We start from the raw sequence: 25,864 nt of genomic DNA on the forward strand, positions 1-25,864 counted from the left end.
GACTCCGTCCGGCTCACTGAGATGAATTGGGTACGCTGCGGGTACGGCGGGGATACGGCACCAGTCAGTTTTTAAATGCTCCCACCGGACCAGGCAACTGTACTCCTAAACCGTGATGTGAATGCAGCCTTACTATATCATACATACAAAAATGACAAAGATTGTTTCCTTTCAGTCTTGTTGGGCGGAAGTATTTCACATTTGCTTAATGAAGCGGGGATGTGTATTTGGGTGGAGTGCACACACAAGGCATGAATGAGGACCAAGGGAAGGAAAGGGAGTGAAGGAATTGATGGAGGAAGTGAGGTGTGTACTGGGATCCGTACGGTTAATCAGGCCTCATTATGGAGATCAGGAGGACACCGACCCGATGTGAGAACCCTGCCTGAGGGACAGAGGATATAAACTAGAAAGAACAATGGAATTTCCTCATCAAAGTCTGACCTCAGGCTCTACGCGGACACGTCCCTACACTGCTGGTGTGACATCCTCTTAGTTATGTCATCTTCTAATAGATTTCTGTATAAATCTTTAAAGGATTGCGGTAATGGAACGAGAACAATCCAGTTTATATGCAGAAGCTTCTCACAGCTGAGGATATGCTACAAGTGCATTCAGTCTATACAATCCTCTGTGACCTAACACTTTGGTTGAGAAAAATTACCTACACTGACACACTGTAGCAAAAGGTCAGAGCAGGATAGTGTGCTGCTCCTGATGTATTCAGCATTTCCTAAGCAAATTTTTGGGCAGAATTTCTGCCGGCGATCGAGCCGGCGGCGCTAGGACCGAGCAGAATGCATTGCTGCTCCTATAGACTGCAATGCATTTCTGGGTGGATCTTTTGGGAGAACTTCTCAGAAATGCATTGCCATCTATGCGGACGGCAATGTAGTCCGCGCGGTCCTAGTGCCGCTGGCTTCATCTCCAGCAGAAATTCTGGCCAAAAATTTCACAGTGTGAACCTAACCTTATATTGTTTTGCAACTACCCGTGTTTCTCAGAAAATAAGACCGGGTCTTATATTCATTTTTATCACCAAAAACACACTACGGCTTATTTTCAGGGTAGGGCTTTTTAATTACGGTACCGTATGTACATTGAACAACATTTAACGGTATTTACTCCCCCCATCATTATCATGTGATGGGCGCAGCTCTGCCTCCCCCGCCGGTTTATCAGTCCAGCGCTGCACCCCACATCGGGGGACTAATCATATGTCACCCGCGAGCGCTGCTTCTCTCCCCCCCCTGCCAAATAATTATCAGCCGCAGCGCTGTACTTTCTATTCCTGTGCTACAAATATTAAAAAACAAACTTTAACTTACCTTCGTCCTCCGTTCCCGCGTTGCTAAGGAACCGGCCTCATGGTCCCTCCGCTGTTCTTGCTGCGGCCCTGGGGATGGGAACATCACAGAGCCTTCAGCCTATCACCGGCCGCAGCGATGTCCCGCCTCTGCCGATGATAGGATGAGCCCACTGTCATGTAAGAAGCCCCCGACTCCTTATATGACAATGAGCTGAGCCTATCATAGGCAGAGACGGGACATCGCTGCGGCCGGTGATAGGCTGAAAGCTCTGAGACGTCACGACACCAGGAAGCAGCAAGAGCAGCGGAGAACAGTGAGGCCGGATCCTTAGCAACGGGGGAACGGAGGACAAAGGTGAATTAAAGTTTGTTTTTTAATATTTGCAGCCAGGGCATTGCCTAAATCAGTGGTCTTCAACCTGCGGACCTCCAGATGTTGCAAAACTACAACTCCCAGCATGCCCAGACAGCCAAAGGCCAAGTGACGAGCCGAAACATGTGGGATATGCTTATTTATTCTGCACTGATGAATGATGAAGCTTGATGAAGAATAGACATACTGTATATTGAATCTAGAAGCATTTCTGAAAATGTCCTGTTTGAGAGATATAAGGTTACTAATCCCCCATCACCCTGCATTGTTTTGACTACTGTTGCCCTTGGTTACGATCCAGTAAGGCTGCATGCACACCACGTTTTTGCTATACTGTTCCCGTATACGGTTTCAAGTTAAAAAAACGTATGGAACTGTATAGAAAACCGTATGCATGGACTTAACATTGTAAACTGTATGTCAAACGCATCCTCCGGTTTAGTCCATTTTGCATCCTGTACCGTTTTGTTCGTGTTTTTACCCGTACCCAAAACCGTAGTCTACCACGTCCGTAGTCTACCACGTTTTTTGGTCCGTATGTTTTTTGTCTTTTTTTTAACATGGGAGTCAATGGGAACCGTACAGAACTGTATGAGCGTACGGTTCCATCCGGGTTTTACCATCCTGTTTTTTACTTTGCACAGTTTTTTTTCTTGGAACTTCAATCAAACAAGTGAAACTTTATTCAAAATGGAGTGAAAAGTTAAAAACGTATACAGTTTTTTCTTAAAAAACGGATGCAACCGGACATCATTTTTCAAACCGTATACAGTTTTAAACCGTATATGGGTTAAAGATTGTACACACGTTTTGATGCAGTTTACTCAGGTTTTAAGGAATCAGTTTTTCATCAAAAACCTGATATGGGAACTGTATTGCAAAAACGTGGTGTGCATGCACCCTTAGATGGGTCGCACATGCTCAGTTCAACTGCAGTGTCCTGAAGGTATTGTCAGTTGGTCTCCACTGCACAACAAGGGGGATTGTGGGTAAGTTTGTACTCTGTTGTCTCACAACAGTAGGGTCACAGATCAGAGACGAAACCAGGAAGTGATCAGATAAATGGGGGAGAACAACTCTAAAGGGATGTAAGTAACTTTACTTGAAAACTGCACATTTGTCCTACTTCTCATATATGTATGTGCTACACATCTGATTTTACCAACCTTGCTTCGTGGGACAACCCCTTTAAAGTGGTACTCAACTGGAAAACGTTTTTTTTTTTTTTTTTTAAATCAACTGGTGCCAGAAAGTTAAAACAGATTTGTAAATTACTTCTATTAAAAAATCTTAACCCTTCCAGTACTTATCAGCTGCTGTATACTACAGAGGAAGTTCTTTTCTTTTTGAATTTCCTTTCTGTCTGACCACAGTGCTCTCTGCTGACACCTCTGTCCATGTCAGGAACTGTCCAGAGCTGGATAGGTTTGCTAAGGGGATTTTCTCCTACTCTGAACAGTTCCTAAAATGGACAGAGGTGTCAGCAGAGAGAAGCAGTGGTCCAACTTCCTGTGGATCATACAGCAGCTGATAAGTACTGGAAGGATTAAGATTTTTTAATAGAAGTAATTTACAAATCTGTTTAATTTTCTGACACAAGTTGATAAAAAAAAAAAAATGTTTTACAGTGGAGTACCCCTTTAACCCCTTCCCGCTACAGGACATATGCATACGTCTTTGCAGCTGACATGTTCCTGCAACTGGACCTATGCATATTTCCTACATTCTCATTGTGCTCCGGGAAGGGAGGGGATAGGGGATACATTTTTATATCCCGGAGTACTCCTTTAATGTAAGGCAGAGTCATGATTCAGCAATGTATAGACAAGAAGGAACATAAAGCTCTGGAGAAGAAAAGATTTGGGAATTCCAAGTAGTATTTCATCCCGAATAAACCACTGACAGTTTGTGTATCTTTTATGAAGTCATTCTCCTAAAATACCAACTGGAATAGAAAAGAAAAAAAAGAAAAATCAGGATTATTAAAAAATGACCTACAAATAGTAGAGTAAAAAACGTATTGTCCTCTTCTGCCCCCGTGATAGGCACATAATGTCATAGAAGTTGTAAGAGGAAACGCTAGATTTCGGAATCCGGATCACTATAGGATTTTTCGAGACCGGAACCTGGGCGACAAGAAGGAGACCATGAAGGGTGTCTCCAGCTGTTGCAAAACTACAACTCTCAGCATGCCCGGACAGCCGTTGGCTGTCCGGGCATGCTGTGAGTTGTAGTTTCGCAACAGCTTAAGGCACCCTGATTCGGAAACACTGCCTACAGAGTAAGGCCTAAGGCTGGAAAAACATTAGGAAAATCTGGTGCCCTAGCTAGACCCCCCCCTCTGTAAAACAGCCTAGGACGTGTTTACACATGCTTGTATGGGGGTATTCGAAATTTCAACTCCCCAATGCCAGTAGAGGAGTCTGCCAGCAGCTTACCCCTCCTCTCTCCATTCAGAATAAATAAATGCATTTTTCATGAACGTTCATGAGTGATTGGGAGAGATAGCTGTCAGCTGCCATCTATTGCATGTATATGGGTTACTTTAGATTTCCAAGTCATTTATGGGGAAAGGCGGCAAAACGTCACTCGCTCTGAATGTATAGAGTTAAGCATCAGAACTACATGTCCTACTTTGCTCCAGGAGCCCTTTGGCATATCTCTATATGCACAATGGTATAGATTTATTAAAACCTGTGTAGTGGAAGAGTGGTGTAGCTGCCCATAGCAACCAATCAGATCGCTTCTTTCATTTTTCACAGGCCTTTTTAAAAATGAAAGCAGCAATCTGATTGGTTGGCATGGGGCAACTGCACCGCTTTTCCTCAACACAGGTTTCGATAAATCTCTCCCAATGTCCTGAAAGAAATCGGCTTCGGGTTTATTTTTACAAACATAATAAAATACTTAGATTTAGGGAATAATTTATGAATCTGCACCAGCTGATCTAATAGGGCAAGGGAAACAATACTGAGGCCACATCTTGTCTCATCTGGTCTATACCACTATACTCTCACAGTATATGCTTTATTTGTGAATGAAACAAGGACTACCGGTTATTTACAAAACAGCAGCCTGACTCCTAATATATGACAATATCGTCGTCATCCTACGCTGAATACAGAATCACTGGGCGTCATCTGATTTAGAAGTCACAACCTTACAAGGTTACCACTTCAGTGTGGCAAAAATGGCTATATACAGTACAACCATGAGCAAATGTGGCACTGCCAGTCAGTGTCCTGGTGCATGGCATTAGATTGACTTGGAGGAATCACTATGTATGCAGTGATCCCTCAACTAAGGCGGGGTTCACATATATCAGTTGTCCGGCACAGTTTCCCTCCAGGGTGCACCAGAGGGAAACTGATGCTAGAACTGATCCCATTCATTTGAATGGGACAGTTCACAATCATCTAGCATCTCAATTTGGACGCCGGATGGTTGGACACACCAGAGGGCACCATAAAGGAACAATGGACCACGGATGCCATACAGCTGATGACAACTTGTCATCAGTTGTGGCATCAGTTGTGTCAAGATCTAGGCTGAGATCACCTATGCCGGACATAAGTGAACCCAGTCTTACAATGGCCTCAGGTTACAAAATTTTCAACATACCGTGGTCTTTTCTGGACCATTGTAACTTGAAACCAGACTCCACATACAATGCTACAGACAGTCCAGATCTGTGAAACATGTGAATGGCTGAAATAACTCACCAATCAGAATGGGCATTTAACTGGTAAAACCACTGTATTACTGGAGTGCATGCACTGACTGGCTGTCTGGTAGCTCCCTCTACAGTAGAGGAAGGTATCACTACTTTCCTGTGGACACCAGGTGAGGGCGGCTCCATCTTACTTTTTTTTTTTATTTTATTTTATTTTTTTTTATTTTTTTTTTTTAATAAGGACACTGCGTGTACTACAGGACCCTGAAGAAGCTCCTGTCCTCTACATAGACAGTGATTACAGCTCCCAGCAGCTCTTTCTTACTTTTATATGTAAGGACTTGTTTTATCTGTATTATTTATCTGCTTATTCTTCTTTAATCCTCGCTTTTCCCTATTTTTGGATGACATTTTGGGGCTTTAGAAACAATTACCAGGTTTCCATAGAGTTATGGTCTCAGCATACAACGGTTGTCCTGAAACCAATAATATTGTAACTTGAGGGGCCACTGTACTAATTGTCTATGTCTTTTGGGTAAATGTATTTCCACCCATTAATTTGAAAATGTTTGGACATATTCCCCTTATACCCTTTTAAGGGGTCTGTAACATTAAACATTTTAAATTTACCCTGCATTTTACTATTTTGTTATAGAAGGATTTAAATATGTGTGGTATCCCGGTACAGGACCTGGTCCTCTGCATGTCTAAAGTCCCCTCAGCCAGAGTCCCTTCATTCCCATAGGGCTCTCCTGCAGGGCTTACCCCTGGTCGCCAGATATAAATTGTATATTATTTAATGTACATATATAGGTATTATAAATGTATAGGACCTTAGTAGGTGATAATTATGGTTGTACTATTGTTCAAGGACCTTCCAGGGTCATGTGATGTACCCAGAGTTCACTGGGTTCAGGACTTACAGGTTTGCTGACCAATGAGCTTAGTCCAGCCTCCTATTATATAAAGGGCTGTAGCCACTAAATTTGCGCTCTTAGGACCTGTACATGGAAGCAAGCACAAGTATCTCAGCACTAATCTCAATTCATCTAACCCAAAGCCTGAAAGAACCAGCAGCCACTAAACCGTGAGTTACCAAGCTCAATCTATCAAATCCTGTGTGACTACTACCAGCTAGAATATTATAATTAGTAGCACAGTGGCCTGCATCAAAGCTCATTGCTTCAAAGTCCCAGCACAACCTGTGAGGAACCTACATTCCGGTTGCCTCTTAAGAGACTGTTATGTATAGAAACTGTTGCATAAAATCTTCAAGTAAAGTTCTTCAGTTTATTCATAAAGTCTGCTGTGGAAATTCCGTTATTTTCCCTGCCGTTTCTGGGACGGTTGGCGGTAGGACCATTAACACTAAGAAAACCTCTTCCTGGCGTCACAACATCTAAGGATTAATACAACCAGACCCTGCACTTACACCACCGCAACACCCCAGACACCACAACTCTCCTGGTTCACCACATATGGCATATTCACAAGATATTGGGGTGCAACCTTTGGGACACCCACATAGAGGCAGAATGAGAGAGAACAGCACTGACTCCAATAGTGACTTCTGGTTCCTATCATTCCTGGCTTGAAGATGATTCTAGTCCCTAATGTTACATTCATTCCCCCGAGGGTGGGCTCATGAGTGTCATTGTGATGCAAAAAAGAAAGTAAAGGGAAATTATACAGAAAATATTCTTTTTCTCTCTTTTTTAATACATTCCTAATTTTATCTTCAAAACGAAACATGAAAGGCGCAAGAGCACCCCAGGGCCTGCGTTATACTATTATTGATTTTATTGGGCTGGATATAGTCTGCTTGTGACTTCTGGTGTGCTTGTGGTCAATTTTCTGAACATATATTTTTTGCGGGACTGAAGAATGTTATCCACCACAAAAAAGTCCCTAGAAAAAAAAAAAAAAACTATGGGGGGGAAATTTATCAAAACATGTCGACAGGAAAAGTTGATAAGTTGCCCATAGCTACCAATCAGATCACTTCTTTCATTTTTCAGAGGCCTGTTTAAAGATATTTATTTATTTTTATATTTATTTATGTTATTTCATTATTTTAGTAGTACTTAGTAGTATATGCATACTTAGAGGGCTGTATCCAGTCGTGTAAATTCTCTTTTCTTTTTTTAGCACGAAGGGTATCGTGCAACACAGCGACCTCTGTATACAGTGGCCCTCATTTACTTAGAAAATCGGGTTGTAAGTCTACCTTGCTTTCTTACCCGATTGCTTTTTTCCCCTGGTATTTATTATTATGTCGCATCTTGTTTGTCGCATGTGGGTTTTGTTGGTTTTGGTTTCTAACTCCTCTGAGTTGTCGGGAAAAAACTCACAACAATTCAACAAATTCGGGTTGGAAACCTTTATGAATACGTGGGAAAGCTCAGAAATGTTGGGTTACGCCCCTTTTTCGGGTTTGGGAGAATCCACATTGGGTCCGTCGGAAAAATGTTGCATCGTGTCGCAGACTGGCGCACGATGTCTGCGACATGTAGCAGACAAAGATGCGTCAAAAAAACCCGACAATACAAGTCGGGTTTAGAATAGTAAATGTGGGCCATTGTATTTTAGAGCATGAGCCACCCACAACCCTTTGTATTATTTGCCTTTTTAAAAATGAAAGCAGCGATCTGATTGGTTGCTATTGGCAACTGATCAACTTTTCCTGTCGACAGGTTTTGATAAATCTCCCCCCCCCATAATTTTTTATTTTTTTTAGGGACTTTTTTGTGGTGGATAACATTCTTCAGTCCCGCAAAAAATATATGTTCAGAAAATTGACCACAAGCACACCAAAAGTCACAAGCAGACTATATTCAGCCGTATAAAGTCAATGGACCATGAAGCAAGTATGCCACATGTATGTTGGCATTACATTTTGCCAGCATCTGGGCATATACCCCCCAAAAACCTAATGTTAATGGGGCCTTAAAGGGGTATTCCACCCCTAGACATCTTATCCCCTATCCAAAGGATAGGGGATAAGATGTCTGATCGCGGGGGTCCCACCGCGGGGTCCCACCCACCCATGAGGCACCCAGCTGTTTCTGCCCCGGAAGCGCCCCCTCCCATAGACTTGCATTGAGGGGACAGGGCGTGACGTCACACGAGGGCAGAGACGTGACGTCATGGACTTCCGTTCCAGGGGTCAGGACTCAGACCCTCCAGCGCTTCCGGAGCAGAAACAGGTGGGTGCCGCATGCTATATTGCAGGGGTCCCCAGCGGCAGGACCCCCGCGATCAGACATCTTATCCCCTATCCTTTGGATAGGGGATAAGATGTCTAGGGGTGGAGTACCCCTTTAAAGATGGATGATTGTATAACTACACAATAGATGTGCCTAGTATGGGGACACTAGGACACAACCGCTATGAAAGCACAGTGGCCATATTTTATGTTACTTACCATTCAGATAAAGAAACATAACTGGCAAATGGGTAAATAGAATTTAAATTTAAAGTGGTACTCTGCTGCCCCATCCTTCGGAATATTTTGTTCCGAACACTTGTAACGTCATGACCATGCCCCCTCAATGCATGTCTATGGGAGGGGGCGTGGCGACCGCTACACCCCCTCCCCTAGACTTGCATTGAGGGGGTGTAGAATGATATTACGAGAGGGTGTAACCATGATGTCACGACCGCCAGCACCCATCGTTCTAAACGAACGTCAGGTGCTGCAAAGAGGTCACCGGGGTCTCAGCTGCGGGACCCCCGCTATCAGACATCTTAACCCCTATACTTTGGATAGGGGATAAGATGTCTAAGGGCCGAGTACCCCTTTAAATTGACAGGAATTTGTTTACATTTTATATTAAGGAAAACAGAAATCTAAGGCATTTAAAAGCATTTAGATAATCCAACTGCCTGTGGTAAAGATGGCGGTGCGCTTAATCCCAGTAATGGAGAAATAACAGAGCGAAGAAGCCATCAAACATTTGCAGAAGAGCAAGGGTTAACATCATCTATAAGGGTTTACCAAGTAAGACTGGTCTGTGGATGAATGGCAGTCTCCTGACAATAACACCTTCTCTAATTTGCTAAATGCTGACTTCTGCGGCGGTACAGTGTGTTTTATCATTCCGCTGCCGTATCATTAGCTCGTGTTAATTATTGCTATTTGAGGGCTGGATTTCTATTGCTATTTTTAAGCAGATTCTGCACAGCTGGAGCTTTACAACCATCATTTACTATTATTAGCCAAAACAAACCCAGAGTTAGTTCATCCTGCACCGCAAACATAGGATTACAGCTCCGCAGATCCTGCAAGCTGTGCCAGGAACACGAGGGCTCTATGTGCTGTGCTTGTCTTTTCCTGGCATTATGTATACAATTGATACTGATCAGCTTTTTCTGTATGCACAGTGACTGAAAATCCGTTTCATACACGTGAATGGGGCTGTTTCTATGGGACAGATTTTTACAAGCCATATTAACATATGTAAAAAAAAATATTAATCCTTAAATGGTAACTAACTTTTCTACAATATTAATAGTACACGTAAATATATGAAATGTTGTAAAATATATATTAGCATACTGAGGGAACAGGTTACATTATGCCCATTGAAGTCTATGGAGAGGAGGAGTTAGCTGCAGATACAAAGGCAAAGAGAGCTACAAAGGGAAGCTGCTGAAAGCTCTACTAAGTTTTCTCTCTCTCAACTGATTAAGGGGGTACTCCAGGAAAAACTTTTTTATATATATCAACTGGCTCCAGAAAGTTAAACAGATTTGTAAATTACTTCTATTAAAAAATCTTAATCCTTTCAGTACTTATGAGCTTCTGAAGTTAAGGTTGTTCTTTTTTTGTCTAAATCCTCTCTGATGACACCTGTCTCGGGAAACACCCAGTTTAGAAGAGGTTTGCTATGGGGATTTGCTTCTAAACTGGGCGGTTCCCGAGACAGGTGTCATCAGAGAGGATTTAGACAAAAATGAACAACCTTAACTTCAGAATTTCATAAGTACTGAAAGGATCAAGATTTTTTAATAGAAGTAATTTACAAATCTGTTTAACTTTCTGGAGCCAGTTGAGATATATATATATATATATATATATATATATATATATATATAAAAGTTTTTTCCTGGAATACCCCTTTAATTCCCAGTTTACACTGCTCTATAAAGTCCTCCATGCTGCTGTTGCTTCAGAGCTGTGCTACAGGGCTATATGAGAACAAGATCACATTTTCTATGTGTGTGCAGTGTATGGGAGCCATCATAGCAGCTAGTTTCCGCCTACTAGCTCAAGAACAACTGAATGTTAGAAATGAAGCATGAGGTGGAGAAAACAAATGAAAAATTGGCTACGTTCAAAAATTGCTTTTCCTGCTCTAGACAGAAAAATGTATATAACTATATCCAAGCCAGGCAATGCTCTGTGAGCTGAACATCCTGTACTGCAGAATGGCACATTGTAGCAAAGTTGAAGAAAGATTTGTGCAGCTGCTATTTCGCTCACAGATCATTGTCTGGACTGGATACAAATGTATTCACTTCTCTGCTGACAGCATGACTAGTTATCTATGGCAGGGCTTTCCAAACTAGGTCCCGTAACACTTAAGTGTGTCGGCAGTTCCAAGGTGTGTTGCGGGACCATCAGGAGACTGACAGGTGATAGTGAGTGATTAAAGTGATATCGTCATTTAAAATTAAAATAAAAAATGTAATATTTTTTTTTTTTTTTTTACATGCAATAGAGACATGTCAAAACTTTTGATCAGTCAGGTTCTGGATGCCCAGACCCCAACTCTAGAACGAGTCCAGAGAAGTGCTCGGCTAAGTGCTCCTTTCGTACTTTGTCGAAAATTAACTTATCCCTTATCCACAGGATAGAGAATAAGTAGCTAATTGCAGGGGGTCCGACCGATGGTCCGCCCCCCTGATCACTGGGACAGGATGCCGGCGCTTTCAGCGAGGAGTGTATGTGTTACGCCGAGCGCTCCGGGTCCCTGCTCCTCCCCGGAGCGCTCGCGGCGTTCCTCTCTCTGCAGCGCCCCGGTCAGACCCGCTGACCGGGAGCGCTGCACTGACACTGCCGACGGGGATGCGATTCGCATAGCGGGACGCGCCCGCTCGCGAATCGCATCCCAAGTCACTCACCTGTCCCGGTCCCCGGCTGTCACGTCCTGGCGCGCGTGCGCCAGCTCTCTATGATTTAAAGGGCCAGTGCACCAATGATTGGTGCCTGGCCCAATCAGTCTGATTAGCGTCCACCTGTGCACCTGTCTATATAACCTCACTTCCCCCTTCCCTTCCTTGCCGGATCTTGTTGCCTTGTGCCAGAGAAAGCGTTTACAGTGTTTGCCTTACCAGTGTTCCTGACCTCTTGCTATCGCCATTGTCTACGAACCTTGCCGCCTGCCCCGACCTTCTGCTACGTCTGACCTTGCCTCTGCCTAGTCCTTCTGTCCCACGCCTTCTCAGCAGTCAGCGAGGTTGAGCCGTTGCCGGTGGATACGACCTGGTTGCTACCGCCGCAGCAAGACCATCCCGCTTTGCGGCGGGCTCTGGTGAATACCAGTAGCAATCTAGAACCGGTCCACCGACACGGTCCACGCCAATCCCTCGCTGACACAGAGGATCCACATCCAGCCTGCCGAATCCTAACAGTATGTTGTCTACCGGTAGACAGCACATACTCCATTAATTTCTATTTGTGCGCCAATGATGCCTGAGAGCTGTACTCTGGTCTTTTCGGCACTCCCATAGGAATGAATGGAGCGCATGCCAGTTGCAGCACACGCTTCTCACTGAGTGCTGGGTCCCATCCTGGTGATCGCCCTAGTGGTCTGACCCCCCGTGACTAGCTACTAATTCCCTATCCTGTGCATAGGGGATATGCTATTTTTTGCCGGAGATCTCCTTTAAGACATCTTCCTCCTGCAATAGACAACCCCAACATCCCAAGTACTGGTTTATAATGTAATTCACTAATTCCTCTAAATCAGGAATACCGCAAGTCGCCTCCATAGTTCTTCGACTTCCATGGCGACACGTCTGTCCACTATCATGAAGAAGAAGGATAATAACCGCAAATCAACTCCCCAGATATATCGACCATCAATCTGTCTAAAATCAGATGGTGGCATTTCATTTTAAGGCTTGGCCCACGCTTGTGGCACATTCCTGATTAATAAGAATGAACTTTTGAAAAATTAATCTGATATATACATTATCTCACAAGCCATTAACTTCCTCCCTGTGTACGATATATTATATAACGTGAGGGGTCTGCGCCATGTCATGCAGAGTAATTCATGATGACAGACAGTCCAATGCCCGGAGCTCTGTTTCCTTCCAGGAAGGTATTTCACCCAGCTCGTGTTTAGTTGCCAAATGCAGATGTGAATTTCCATCTTAAATCTCTGCTTCTCATTGGGATTTGGGCTTATAGTCAGAACGAGCGGGAAACGTGCACATTTGGAGAGGAATAATTGGACTGTATAGAGAATAGAGTCAGTACAGTGGTCCCTCAACATATGATATTAATTGGTTCCAGGAGAACCATCATATGTTGAAACCATCATATGTCGAGTACATATGTCTATGTAAAAATGGTAATTGGTTCTGGGGCCTTGGAACCATTGTATGTTGAATACATATCTCTATGGGAAATTGCTAATTGGTTCTGGGATGACCATTGTATGTGGAGTGTATGGGGAGTGTTTAACAAACCAGGGTGCCTCCAGCTGTTGCACAACTACAACTCCCAGCATGCATGTACAGCCATTGACTGTCTGGGCATGCTGGGAGTAATAGTTTTGCAACAGCTGGAGCTCACAGTGGAAGCCTGTATGAGTTAGCAGGACAGCATGAGAGTAACAGGAGGCAGAACGGGGCACACGGGGCACATTATACAACTATCTGTCAGTTACTGAAGTTGTCTGCGCTGTCAGATAGCTGTTTGTATGATGGCCCCTACACACAGCAGCATCATATGTCGAGGCCATAATAAGTCGGGGGGGTCACTGTATTACAATGTAAAAGATATCTGTAGTATAGTATACAGTCAAAGTAAACCTCTGAGGAACCTACACGGACATGGGGTCTCAAACTGTGGCCCTCCAGATGTTGCAAAACTTCAACTCCCAGCATGCCCGGACAGCCGTTGGCTGTCCGGGCATGCTGGGAGTTGAAGTTTTGCAACATCTGGAGGGCCACAGTTTGAGACCACTGCGTTAGAGGATCCAGAAATAGCAGTTCATTACTATATGGCTCATATATCATCGGAATGACTAAACGCTGGACTATTCCCATGTTTGGCTCTTTTCACATCATGTTTGTTATATCCATTTGGGAAACAGCAAATTCTGAAGCATATGGCAAATGTATCCATAGACCCCCATTACTTGGCAGAAGCAAAAAGAGCATCCTTCTGGCCTCCGTTCAGGTAGATTCCATTGAGGATTCTGCGTATTAACTTGATGAAATATCACAGACCTCTGCTCTATTCCACAGGTCCAAGTTCAGTAAAAATAAAAAATAAAAACAAATAGAAAAAAAAAATGTGCCGTATACCTTTTTAACATGGAAGTCTACATATGGTTAAGCAGCATCTGTCACAGCATTTACAGATATTTTGGGAAGCCCAATGATGTATAGCCCTGTCTGACACTGCAAAAGAGCCTTAAAGTGGTAATCCACCATAAGGTGATTTTAAGTACATACCTGCCAGGCAGTAACGGAAAGGATCCGCGCTTGTCTGGGGGCTAAATGACTATGTTGTGAACTGGCTATTTCGTGTTGGAGTTCGTTCACTTAAACTACAAATCCCATAATTTCTTTTCTCCCTCCCACACATCAGCCAACCCGCCCATTAAAACACACCTCTGATCCCTTTCATACAACAGACCAGTGTTTTTTGACCAGGGCGCTTCCAGCTGTTGCAAAACTACAATACTTGCACAATGATCTTCCTCCCACCCAGCAGTCACTCCACCCATTGAAGTAAAGACAGGCTTCCTTTGATCACCTGACTAGTGATGCTATGTCTCGGGCTGCATTGCAACCTGGGAAAACCTGAGACGACACTCATTTTGTATGCTGTTAAAAATAAACCTTGGCGCAAAAAATCACAGAATGTGGTGCGGTAATATATTGCGAAACCACCATGAAACATAGGTACAGACAGTATATTATGAACTTTAACTTTACAGCCCCTGTAGCATAGTCCAATAAAAAAAAATCCAAAAATAACCCTTTAAAAGGGAACCTGTTATCAGTTTTATGCTGCCCAAACTGAGGGCAGCATAAAATTGGTTCAGGCAGTGCAATGCCAGAACACTATTCATTTTTTTAGATATGCTTGGGGGTTACAGAGTAATCATAGTTTAAAACTTCAGGGTACGTAGTCAAGGGGAGTCCTGGTGGTGGCCAACTGAGACACCCACCGATCATAAGAAGGGAGGTCTGCTGTCCACAAAGTAAATGGAATGGCAGTGTGCATGTACTGAACTCAGCAATGTTAAGAAGTCCCATAGAGAATGAATAAAGTGGCTGATGGGTATGTGCATTATGGCTTCATTCACTTGGAGGACATTTGACCACCACTCTCATGATCAGTGTGGGTCCCATCTGTCGGATGCCCTCCAATCATCTAGTTAGTCCTTATCCTGGGGATAAAGGATAACATTTATCCTTGGGATTAGCCCTTTAAGATTGTGCTAAGGGAACAAGGTGATATCTGTCAAGCATGCAAAAATTACAGTGTTGCGCCGCTGAATCAAGTGACTTTGTGACCCTATATAAAAGGGAATGGGGTTGCATTGCGACCCACAAGTGACAGCAATCGTGACCACAAGAAATTAATCTCAAATGTGAAAGAATTTTTTTTTCTCATAAGTCTTTGTTATAAATTTTGCTGAGTTTCTCCTCTCGAGCCTGCATGTTTTCACTTAGCAAAAATCAACACAACCTTCGCGCTCCTACAGCTGCAAACCAGTTGTGGCATCCTGGCAGCAACAAACAGATACACTCAGGCTCTGATTTACTATTGTAAATTGTGTTTGCGACAAATTCTGTCTCATTGTGCCAGAAATGAAAAAAACCCGACCAACTCTCCATTTTACTGAGAAAACCCAAAAATGGGGCATGGCCGTCGGGAAAAAGAGCATGTCCCCGACATTTTCACAAAAACCCAACATATTTACTAAGGTTTCCACAGAAAATGTGGTGGATTTCAGCTGAGGAAAACCCTACAGGTCAGAGCATGTGTAAAGAAAGCAAAGTGTAGGGAAACCTTAGTAAATACAGTGGAAAGAAATTGTAGGGAATTAAAACCAACAAAGAAAACTACACTCAACTCTTAGTAAATCAGGGCCAATGTGTTATTACTTAGGCATGCTTCTGTGGTGGCCCAGTACGGGATGGTGTGTCCCTGTACTTCACCTGCCCTGTCAGGCAGAGTCTCTCCATGTCCCCACTGCCCCCTTTATGTGTTATCCCTTATGTACATAGGTTGTATAATAAAATGTACTGTTTCTTTAATAGCTGTTACCATGTGATTGTTACCCAGGAGGCACTAGTGACCAGGTGACCCCCCAAGTGACCTATGGCTCCTTATACAGCCCCCCTATAAAAACCAGGGGAGGGGGCTGCACTCTCTCTCTCTTAGCTCATTGCTATTCCTGCTGAGGTCCAGAGCAGTCATCTCAGAGTGTGTTCGGAGCATTGAAGTCTGAAGCCACAAGTAAGCTCAAATAAGCTCAAAGTCATCTTCAGGTCAATTGTCAAGTCAGTCAAGTCAAGTCTTCTATATAGTCATCGTGGCCTGCACTAAAGTGTCTCTACATACTGCAAGTCCCAGCAAGCCTGCGAGGTCTCTGTGTCACTGGTCACCTCCTTGGGATATTGGCTGTACTGCATAGACTGTGTCATCTGTCTACCCTCAGTAAAATTACCATTGTCCATAACTTGGCGTCGGTGTCTTCATTGCCCCTGTGCCGAGCCCAGGACCAGCGGTATTACCTTCGGGCGGTTAAGGCTAAACCACACCCTGGCATCACGACAAGACATCTGCCCCTAGGGTTTTAACAGCTACCCTGCATTGCACCCCGCTGACACCACACTTCTATAGGACTGGGTTTACACCAGTATTATATGACTTGTGAGTCTGATGACTCGATCTCACAGCCGTCCATTTTGGTCATCAGACCCGAGGTTGGGCTGGGACTTGCAGCCCTATACGGACAACAACAAAAAATGTATGTATTATACTAGTGTGAATCCAATCACATAGTAGAGACTGTTGGGTCTTGGTTTATGTGATCAGTGGGGGCTGGGGGATCATGGCGGTCAGACCCCCACCGATCAGCTAGTCATGTGGACAGGGATGTGGATATTGTGGAAATTTCCCTTCACTAATTTACTAAGTTGGAAAACTAGAACGAAGCTACAAAGCTGGTTAACCAATATGAATCCCACTACAACGCCAACCTGTTAACTTTCCTAAGTGGCAAATTAGCATTCTGCACTGTCCAGACGGCAGAATTTCTGTGCAGAATTCACTTTACCTTTATTTCAGTGGGATTCCACTGTCCCATTCAAATTCGGATTTCTGCGTTCTGCTATAATAAAAGATCAGTCTTATATTTTGCAAAATTCCATGGTAGAATTCGGCTGGAAAAATTGGCTGGAAAAATGCCAGAAAAACTGCCCCTGTGTTATTCTGCATTTTTGTGTTTTCTGTGTTAGTCTGGCGTTTTTACCTTTGTGTAGGAACTGTGTTTTTATTTCTTTGGCAGTTCTTCTTGTTTCTGTGTCCAGCCCTTTTGTACCCTTAATTTACAAAAGGCAAGAAAAAAAAAACCTGCAGATGTAAAACCCACATAGGGGTTTATTTACTAACGTGATCCCGACTCTTTTTTGTTGGGTTTTGCACCCAAATTGTGTCGTACGTTCCATGCGACACAATTTACGACCAAAAAAACACAAAAACCCTCCATCTTACAAGAAAAAACGAAAAGGGGCATGGCAATGGGAGACAGTGGGCGTGGTCCCGGCAAAAGGGGCGTGTCCCGACAGTTTTGAAAAATCCCAACATATTTACTAAGGTTTCACCAGAATATGTTGGGGATTTGAGCTGAGGAAAACCCTGCAGATCACAACAGTTATAAAAATAAAAATAAAAAATAAACGTAGGGAAAAGTGCAACATGTAGGGAAACCTTAGTAAATACCTTGGGAAAATTCCTGCCAGAAATCAAAACCCCCAAAGAAAACTCCACTCCAATCTTAGTAAATAAACCCCATTGTGTTTTAATGGCGGTTTGTCTATGGGAAATGAAAATAAAAACAAAAACGCCATAGTCTCTGCATGCTGTGATTTTGAAAAACTGCCACTGAGAAAAAAAACGTATTCAATAACAAATGCTAAAAACGAATGATGCTGTTCGCCATCCGTGTCCCGTTGACTGACATTATAAACAAAAACAGACCGAAAGATATTAATATATATATATTTATATATATATATATATATATATATATATATATATATATATATATATATATATAAAAAAAAGAGATCAAAACCTGTCCATAGGAAAAGTTGTTGAGTTGCCCATAGCAACCAGATTGCTTCTTCTTCATTTTTGAAGAGGCCTCTGAAAAATGAAAGAAGCGATCTGATTGGTTGCTATGGGCAACTCACCAACTTTTCTTCAGCACGGGTTTTGATAAATCTCCCCCATAGTTTTTGGCCTACACAATAGCGTAGTTCACTACGTTTCTGCATACAGCAAAATGAAATGGGTACTCTGGTGGAAAACACTTTTTTTTTTTTTTTAAATGAATTGGTGCCAGAAAGTTAAACAGATTTGTAAATTACTTCTATTTAAAAAAAATCTTAATCCTTCCAGTACTTATTAGCTGCTGAACACTACTGAGAAAATTATTTTCTTTTTTTGGAACACAGTGCTCTCTGCTGACATCTCTGTCCATTTTAGGAACTGTCCAGAGCAGCATATGTTTGCTATGGGGATTTTCTCCTACTCTGGACAGTTCTTAAAATGGACAGAGATGTCAGCAGAGAGCACTGTGCTCGTGATGTCAGCAGAGAGCTCTGTGTTCCAAAAAGAAAACAAATTTCCTCTGTAGTATTCAGCAGCTAATAAGTACTGGAAGGATTAAGATTTTTTAATAGAAGTAATTTACAAATCTGTTTAACTTTCTGGCACCAGTTGATTAAAAAAAAAAAATTAAAAAAAGAAGGTTTCCACCGGAGTACCCCTTTAACTGTATTGTAAGGGAAAGGGCAACCTGGCCTAACGCTGACTTACAATTATCTAGCCAAGGAAAGCTAAGAGACAAGGTCTCCGAGAAAGTCTCTACAACCTGACAGACAGCAATTCTTTTACGGGTGATTCTTTTTTTTGGTTAATGCTATTTTAGTCTTTTTTTTTTTATGTGGCGCAGCCTTAAGATGGAAACTCATCATCAACCATAGTCTCACTTCCTGCTGTCCACTTAGAAGTGACTCAGGACCTCTGAGATTAGTCTTGACACTCATATGACTCATGGCTAACACCCTTTAAGGTAGTGTTCCCCAACTAGTGTGCCTCCAGCTGTTGCAAAACTACAAATCCCAGCATGCCCGGACAGCCTTCGGCTGTCCGGGCATGCTGGGAGTTGTAGTTTTGCAGCAGCTGGAGGCACACTGGATGGGAAACACTGCTCTAGGGACTCTAGGCTCTAGCAATGTGTTGCAATTGAAAGCTGATCCCTGCGAAGTACTGAACCCGGCCAGCTTTGTGTACTCTTATAGTCATTCCTGAGATGGTATTATAATGGTTTGATTATAAAAGCCGTGATTTGTTCAGTGCCGTTGCTATACAGAGCAATGCAGCTGCTAAAAGGGGTGTAGAGAATACACACTTGCACCTAGATCCCAGCACCCAAAAGGGCCCTGCGGCCCATCTGCACACACAACTAGTGTTGAGCGGCATAGGCCATATTCGAATTCGCGAATATATGGACGAATATTCGTCATATATTCGCGAATATTCGTGTTTTATTTTCGCATATGCAATTATTCGCGTGCACGAAAAATTAACACATGCATTCGCATATGCGAAAATTCGCACGCCAGTCTCACACAGTAGTATTAGAGCCTTCTTTACACTACACAAGCTGGAAGCAGAGAGGGATGATCACTGTTATGTGTACTGAAGGAAAAAAAAATTATAAAAAAAATAAATAAAAATCTTCGTAATTACGAATATATAGTGCTATATTCGCGAATATTCGCGAATATGCGATATTCGAGAATAAAATTCGTATTGCGAATATTCGCGAGCAACACTACACACAACTATAAAGGGCTCATACACATGATACTGTTGAGTGCGGACTCTGTACAATGACATGACAAAAAGGTGTCCATGCAGGCTTGTATTACAGTCCTGTAGGGATGTTGGGGGAGATTTATCAAAATCTGTGCAGAGGAAAAGTTGCCCATAGCAACCAATCAGATCGCTTCTGTCATTTTTAACAAATGACAGAAGCAATCTGATTGGTTGCTATGGGCAACTCAGCAACTTTGCCTCTGGACAGGTTTTGATAAATCTCCCCCGTTGTCTCCAAATTGTGGATCTCCAGCTGCTGCAAAACTACAGCTCCCAGCATGCCCGGGACAGCCCAGGGGTATTCGGTCATGCTGGGAGTTGTTGTTTTGCAACATCCGGAGGCAGAGGCGCAACTTGTAGCTATTGGGACCCAGTGTGTAATAGGGCCCCATGTGTACCATTTGCCATTTATAATACTGCTGTCTTCTTATGGGGCAGAGGTGTCTGGGGTCCTGTCAGGCACCAGGGCCCCAATGCGACTGCTACCTCAGCACCCCCTATAGTTACAGAGTAGCTGGAGGTCCACAGTTTGGAGACCACTACTGTAGGAACTCCCCATGAAGCAATGTGTTATCTGATAAACATGATATAACAGGACACTCACACACAGGGCACGGTACAGCACTCACACACAGGGTACGGTACAGTACGAGCCCATAGCGCCAAATTACAAATACATACTACATAAACCTGTAAAACCTTCTTATGCATGGGTTCTTACAAAAGGGCAGTGCAGAGGTGTGGTGACATGTTACATAATACTATAACAATTGTAGAGAGAGCCGTCTTACTATACAAATTAACACTTTACTGCTATAATGTATACAGGCCAGACACTGTGTGACGGTACACCATGACATTGTATACGTGATAGGAAGGAATGGGCCCTGAAGCACAGATCAGCCCCTGGTCCTAGTATCTTCAGTCTGTTTACTATCCTAATGGCAATCATTGCAAAAGGTTAGTGCGGTGTCCCGGTACAGGACCTTGTCTTGTGCCTGTCTTAATTCCCCTCAGTTAGAGTCCCTCCATTCCACAGGGCTCTCCTGCAGGGCTTACCCCTTGTTCGCATTGTATAAATGTGTTCCTGTATATTGTACAATATGTATATAGAGGTAATACAAATGTATAGGACCTTCCTAGGTCATGTGATAATGTCATGTGATGTACCCAGAGTTCTCTGGGTTCAGGACCTACAGGCTTTGCAACCAATGGGATTAGTCCAGCCCCCCTAGTATACAAGGGGCTGTAGTCACTAAATTCACTCTCTTATCTCCCAGATCCAAAGCAAGCACAATCAGCATTTCTCTATTCATCTCAACTAGGCCAAAGCCTAAAGATCCAGCAGCCACTAAAACAGTGAGTTATAACGCTCCATCTACAAATTCTTTGTGACTACTATTCAACTCAAATCCTTTAATTAGTAGCACAGTGGCCTGCTCAATTAGTCCCAGGAAAGTCTGTGAGGAACCTGCATCCCGGTTACCTCAAGAGAAACTGTTTAATTGTAAAGACTGTTGGCATAAGAAGTTCAGTAAAAGTTCCAGTTATCTCATAAAATCTGCTGTGGACATTCCGTTTATTATCCTGCCGTTTGTGGACCGGTTGTCGGCAGGGCCTTCTATACAAAACAACCGCAACCTGGCGTCACGACAAATCAAGGGTTAATACCACCAGACCCTGTAGCATCCTTGCAATACCCCTATATCACTACCCTTCCAGCTTACCACATTAGTTTAATAGAAACCATAGGAAAATTGTGAGCTTTATGCAGTATATTCTATTATAAAAATCCATCTGCGCCAAGAAAAGATTTTCAGTCGCAAACATTTCTGCAATAAAATCTGCCACCCATACCACTCTATTCCAAAAATCCTGGTCTAATTAATTTCCATATAAGGACCCTATTACATGAGGCGATTATCAGCCAAACAGGCCATTGTCACCCTGTGTAATAGGACGATGGGTTTGGCCATTGGCTGCACATCTCCAGGTGTAATAGAGGCTGCGCAGCTCATTACAGCAAAGGCTATGTTCACACAGCGGAATGTCCGCACGGAATATTGCCATGTGGACATTCCACAGACAGCGGAGCACCAGCAGAACATGCCGGTGCTAGGACGGCTGGGAAATGCGGCAATGCATTTCCAAGCGGAATCCTCAAAAACATTGCACAGGTTCAATGTTTTTGATGACGCCGGAATCAGGATTTCTGTGGCAAATTCTGCATGGACATACCCAAAGGCTCTATAAATAATGGCTGATCAACAAAATTGGCTCTCGGTTACAATGTGGCTTGGGTCACCTAAGGCCGTGTTCACACGACCAAATTTCCCAGTAGAATCTGGCAGAAAATCTTCTGCTTGGAAATTCCGTTGCTGCAGAGTCCTGTTGTTTTCAATGGGGTTCTGCTGCACCGTGCATGCGGCAGAATTTCCAGTGGAAACATCTGCCAAGGAAATCCCGATTACGGCCTCCACCGAAAGTATTGACATGCTATTTCTTTCGGCGAAGTCAGCCGGTACCAGCTATTTGCAGAATGTCTACCCTTGTTCTGCAAAATTTCTGCCGTGTGAACATGGCCTAATATAGCCCTATCAGTTTATATGACCTGGAGTATGCTACTATCTCAGTACTATCATCGCACTCAGTATCTAGGGCAGTGGTGCCCAAACTGTGGACCTTCAGCTGTTGCAAAACTACAACTCCCAGCATGCCCGGACAGCCAACGGCTGTCCGGGCATGCTGGGAGTTGTAGTTTTGCAACAGCTGAAGGTCCACAGTTTGGAGACCACTGATTTACGGAATAGGTTTTTGGGGGCTGAAAGATATAACGCTATGTGTTGTATTTTATTTTAATAATTTGTTTATTTTTATTTTTTTTATAGAACTAAACAAGTCAAATATACACTTCTCAATATAACTTCATTAAGTAGAGCCCTGTCCAAAACCATCAGCTGATCAAGTCTGAGAACAATCGGTGATCCCTAAAGACTTCCTGACCCCCTACAGTCATATTACTAAGAAGTTGGCTGACCTGTCATGGTAACTTTATCCTAAAAGGGAGATAGAGAAACGTGAAATAAATGTATATACGTCAAGTGTGCAACCAAATGATTATGATGCCACAATGACATTATTGGACTACGGCACTGCATGGATAGCCATTCCCAATATTCTCAATGGGAGCATCCCCAAACTTCCATACAGGCCTAGAGGGAAACTCTCTATAGTCGGCTCAGGGATCGCTATTTTGTCCCGTAAAATGCTGGACACCATGAAACAAGACTGACCACGATGGAATCCATTGGATGCCATGGATGTTCCACATGCGTCAGATTTCGACATTATTACTGTGTTTTGATGTTCTGCTTCTATGACGGAGCAGAACAGCGAAAATGTATAGCAGTGGTGTGAGCCTAGCCTCATGCAGTGTATTTCTCTGGTGGTTTAAAAGAGCGTTTTTCATTTAATTTTTGGTGGCATTTTTTCTATTCCGAGTCATTTTGTACATCCGTTTTTAAAGTCCTACAGAAGCTGTCTTTTACTTAACGGACCCACAAAAGCCACAAAACGGGCACAAACCAAAACAAGTCGCATGCAGTGCATTTTTTATTTCACTAAAGAGTTTAATGTAACTTATGGCCACCCTGGAGATCACGATTGGTCTCCAAACTGTGGACCTCCAGCTGTTGCAAGACTACAACTCCCAGGATGCCAGGACAGCCAATGGTTGGTCAAACATGCTGGGAGTTGTAGTTGTAGTCCTTACACTGCTGTAATAACTTTTGGCCCTCATAGAAAGTAAAAATAAATAAAAAAAAAAAAAATTTTAAAACACCACCACTTTTTTTTATTTTTTAACGACTTTGAGCGATCCCCTAATAAATTTCCGTAGGGTAACATAGTCATGCAAATCAGCATGGCGACTTTAAAAGCAGTGCAAGGATAGGGTCGGATGTGTATTTTCCTACCCATTGAAGTCAACAGGTACAAAAATATGCAGCTGATATTACTACCCATTGACACTGACTTCAGAAATTGTGCAGCAGCAAAATACGGCATGTGTGACCCTACCCTTAAAGTGGTTATCCAGGAAAAACCTTTTTTTTTTTTTATATATCTCAACTGGCTCCAGAAAGTTAAATTGATTTGTAAATTACTTCTTTAAAAAAATCTTAATCCTTTCAGTACTTATGAGCTGCTGAAGTTGAGTCATTCTTTTCTGTCTAAGTGCTCTCTGAGGACACGTGTCTTGGGAATCGCTCAGTTTAGAAGCAAATCCCCATAGCAAACCTCTTCTACTCTGTGCAGTTCCCGAGACAGAGATGTCAGCAGAGAGAACTGTTGCCAGACAGAAAACAACAACTCAACTTCAGCAGCTGATAATTATTGAAAGGATTAAGATTTTTTAATAGAACTAATTTACAAATCTGTTTAACTTTCTGGAGCCAGTTGATATATAAAAAATAAAGTTTTTTCCTGGAATACCCCTTTAAACATGGAGGAAAGATAAAAATGAGCCCCGGGCCTTTCGGGAGCTGCTTGACATCAGCACTCGCCTAACCACTTGGGAGAGGAGGTCCTAGTGTCCTCAGACCATTTTTTATTTAATTACAATATAACACTATCATTATATATATATATATATATATATATATATATATATATATATAAATAAATGAAATCAGATTAAACCTGATGTAAATAATTCTAAGAAATCTGCACCAATATCTATGACATAGTGACTAAGGCTGGTGATAATAATGTAACATAATAATAGCAACAACATAATAGTTGTTATGATAACAATGATAATATTATGATAACAATAGTGGAGTAGTACCTGTTGTGGTCCTCAGTTGCACCCCTGGAGCTGTCCCCTTCCTCCTCCTGAGAGGAGGTCCTGCTGAAGAGTCTGGAGAAGCCCCTGGACCTGTCCTGCTCCTCTCTATTGCCCTTGGAGGAGGAGGCATGGTCACTGCTCCCCTTGCTCTCCTGGGTTATCTTCCTGAAGAAGAGCCTGGAGGGGCTGTGACTTCTCTCCTGCTCCTCTCCATGTTCTGTCCTGTCACTTCCATCCTTCTTTTCCTGGGATGAACTCCTGAAGAAAAGCCTGGACAAGCTCCTGTCACTCCTGTCCTGCTCCTCAGCTTGGTCTTTGGCCCCTTCCTCCTCCTTCTCCTGGGATGATGTCCTGGAAAAGAGTCTGGAGAAGCCCCTAGCTACTTCGTCCTGCCAGGTGCCTGTTCTCTTGCGAGTGCTCATGTCCTGGAGATCAACAAGGACTTCCCAAAGTCCTGACTTTAAGAGGTGACATAGGGACTGAGCTGTCACTCCTGGTGGGGGGTTACTGTCAAAGTTTGCAGACTAAAGTTGGCAGCTTGTAGAAGGTCCCAGAAGTGAAGGAGTCCTGAGTCAGTCCATGCCAGTTCACCAGGACCATGTGAGAGAGCAGAGGAGATGTAAGCTGGCTGGGAGGAAAGAGACTACAACAGTCCTAGGGAAGTCCTCCTCTGCAGCCTGCTCCTTGGCCCTGCCCCTGTACACACACATGGAGGAGGTGCAGCCTGCAGCTGTGTGCTCTGTGCTGCTGGTGAATGTGACACTCACTTAGTCTAGGTCAGTGTTTCCCAACCAGTGTGCCTCCAGCTGTTGCAAAACTACAACTCCCAGCATGCCTGGACAGCCAAAGGCTGTCCGGGCATGCTGGGAGTTGTAGTTTTGCAACAGCTGGAGGCACACTGGTTGGGAAACACTGGTCCAAGTCAGTGTTTCTCAACCAAGGTGCCTCCAGCTGTTGCAAAACTACAACTCCCAGCATGCTAGGACAGCCTTCGGCTGTCCTAGCATGCTGGGAGTTGTAGTTTTGCAACAGCTGGAGGCACCCTGGTGGGGAAACCCTGCAGCAGTGAACAGCTATTGTGAGAGTCTGGTGGGACCCCCATGCTGCCAGACCAGGAGCTCCCATCTGTTATCTGAATGCTTGTCATTTTATTCACATTCCTCCTTGAAGTTTCGGTAGTTTGGAGTGTGACTTTTTTTTTTTTTTTTTACCTCTGCTCTATAGTATATATACTTTTTGTTATTGTTTCCTGTTATTTACTGTATATGTCGTAACACTTGATTACAACACTCGGG

General features: G+C 43.2%; 1 protein-coding gene and 1 long non-coding RNA gene across 3 annotated transcripts in view; one reads left to right on the forward strand and one right to left on the reverse strand.

Annotated features, from left to right (window-relative positions):
* The window catches only part of CRYBG3 (crystallin beta-gamma domain containing 3), a 204,293-nt gene extending 179,162 nt beyond the window's left edge, over positions 1-25,131 (reverse strand). Inside the window, exon 1 of the mRNA XM_056559317.1 lies at positions 24,570-25,131. Coding sequence (XP_056415292.1) covers positions 24,570-24,991 — 422 coding nt within the window. The 5' untranslated portion in view covers positions 24,992-25,131. The remainder of the gene's footprint in view (positions 1-24,569) is intronic.
* Positions 2,624-23,506, forward strand: LOC130357022 (uncharacterized). 2 transcript variants are annotated; one of them, XR_008889069.1, is made up of 3 exons: positions 2,624-2,671; positions 20,552-20,683; positions 22,612-23,506. It is a non-coding gene; the product is annotated as an uncharacterized LOC130357022 (long non-coding RNA). The 2 variants fall into 2 exon arrangements; XR_008889068.1 differs by having other exon boundaries at positions 2,639-2,770.
* Positions 25,132-25,864: the final 733 nt, after the last annotated feature.

The sequence above is a fragment of the Hyla sarda genome, chromosome 2 (assembly GCF_029499605.1).
Source record: "Hyla sarda isolate aHylSar1 chromosome 2, aHylSar1.hap1, whole genome shotgun sequence".
Taxonomy (NCBI): domain Eukaryota; kingdom Metazoa; phylum Chordata; class Amphibia; order Anura; family Hylidae; genus Hyla; species Hyla sarda.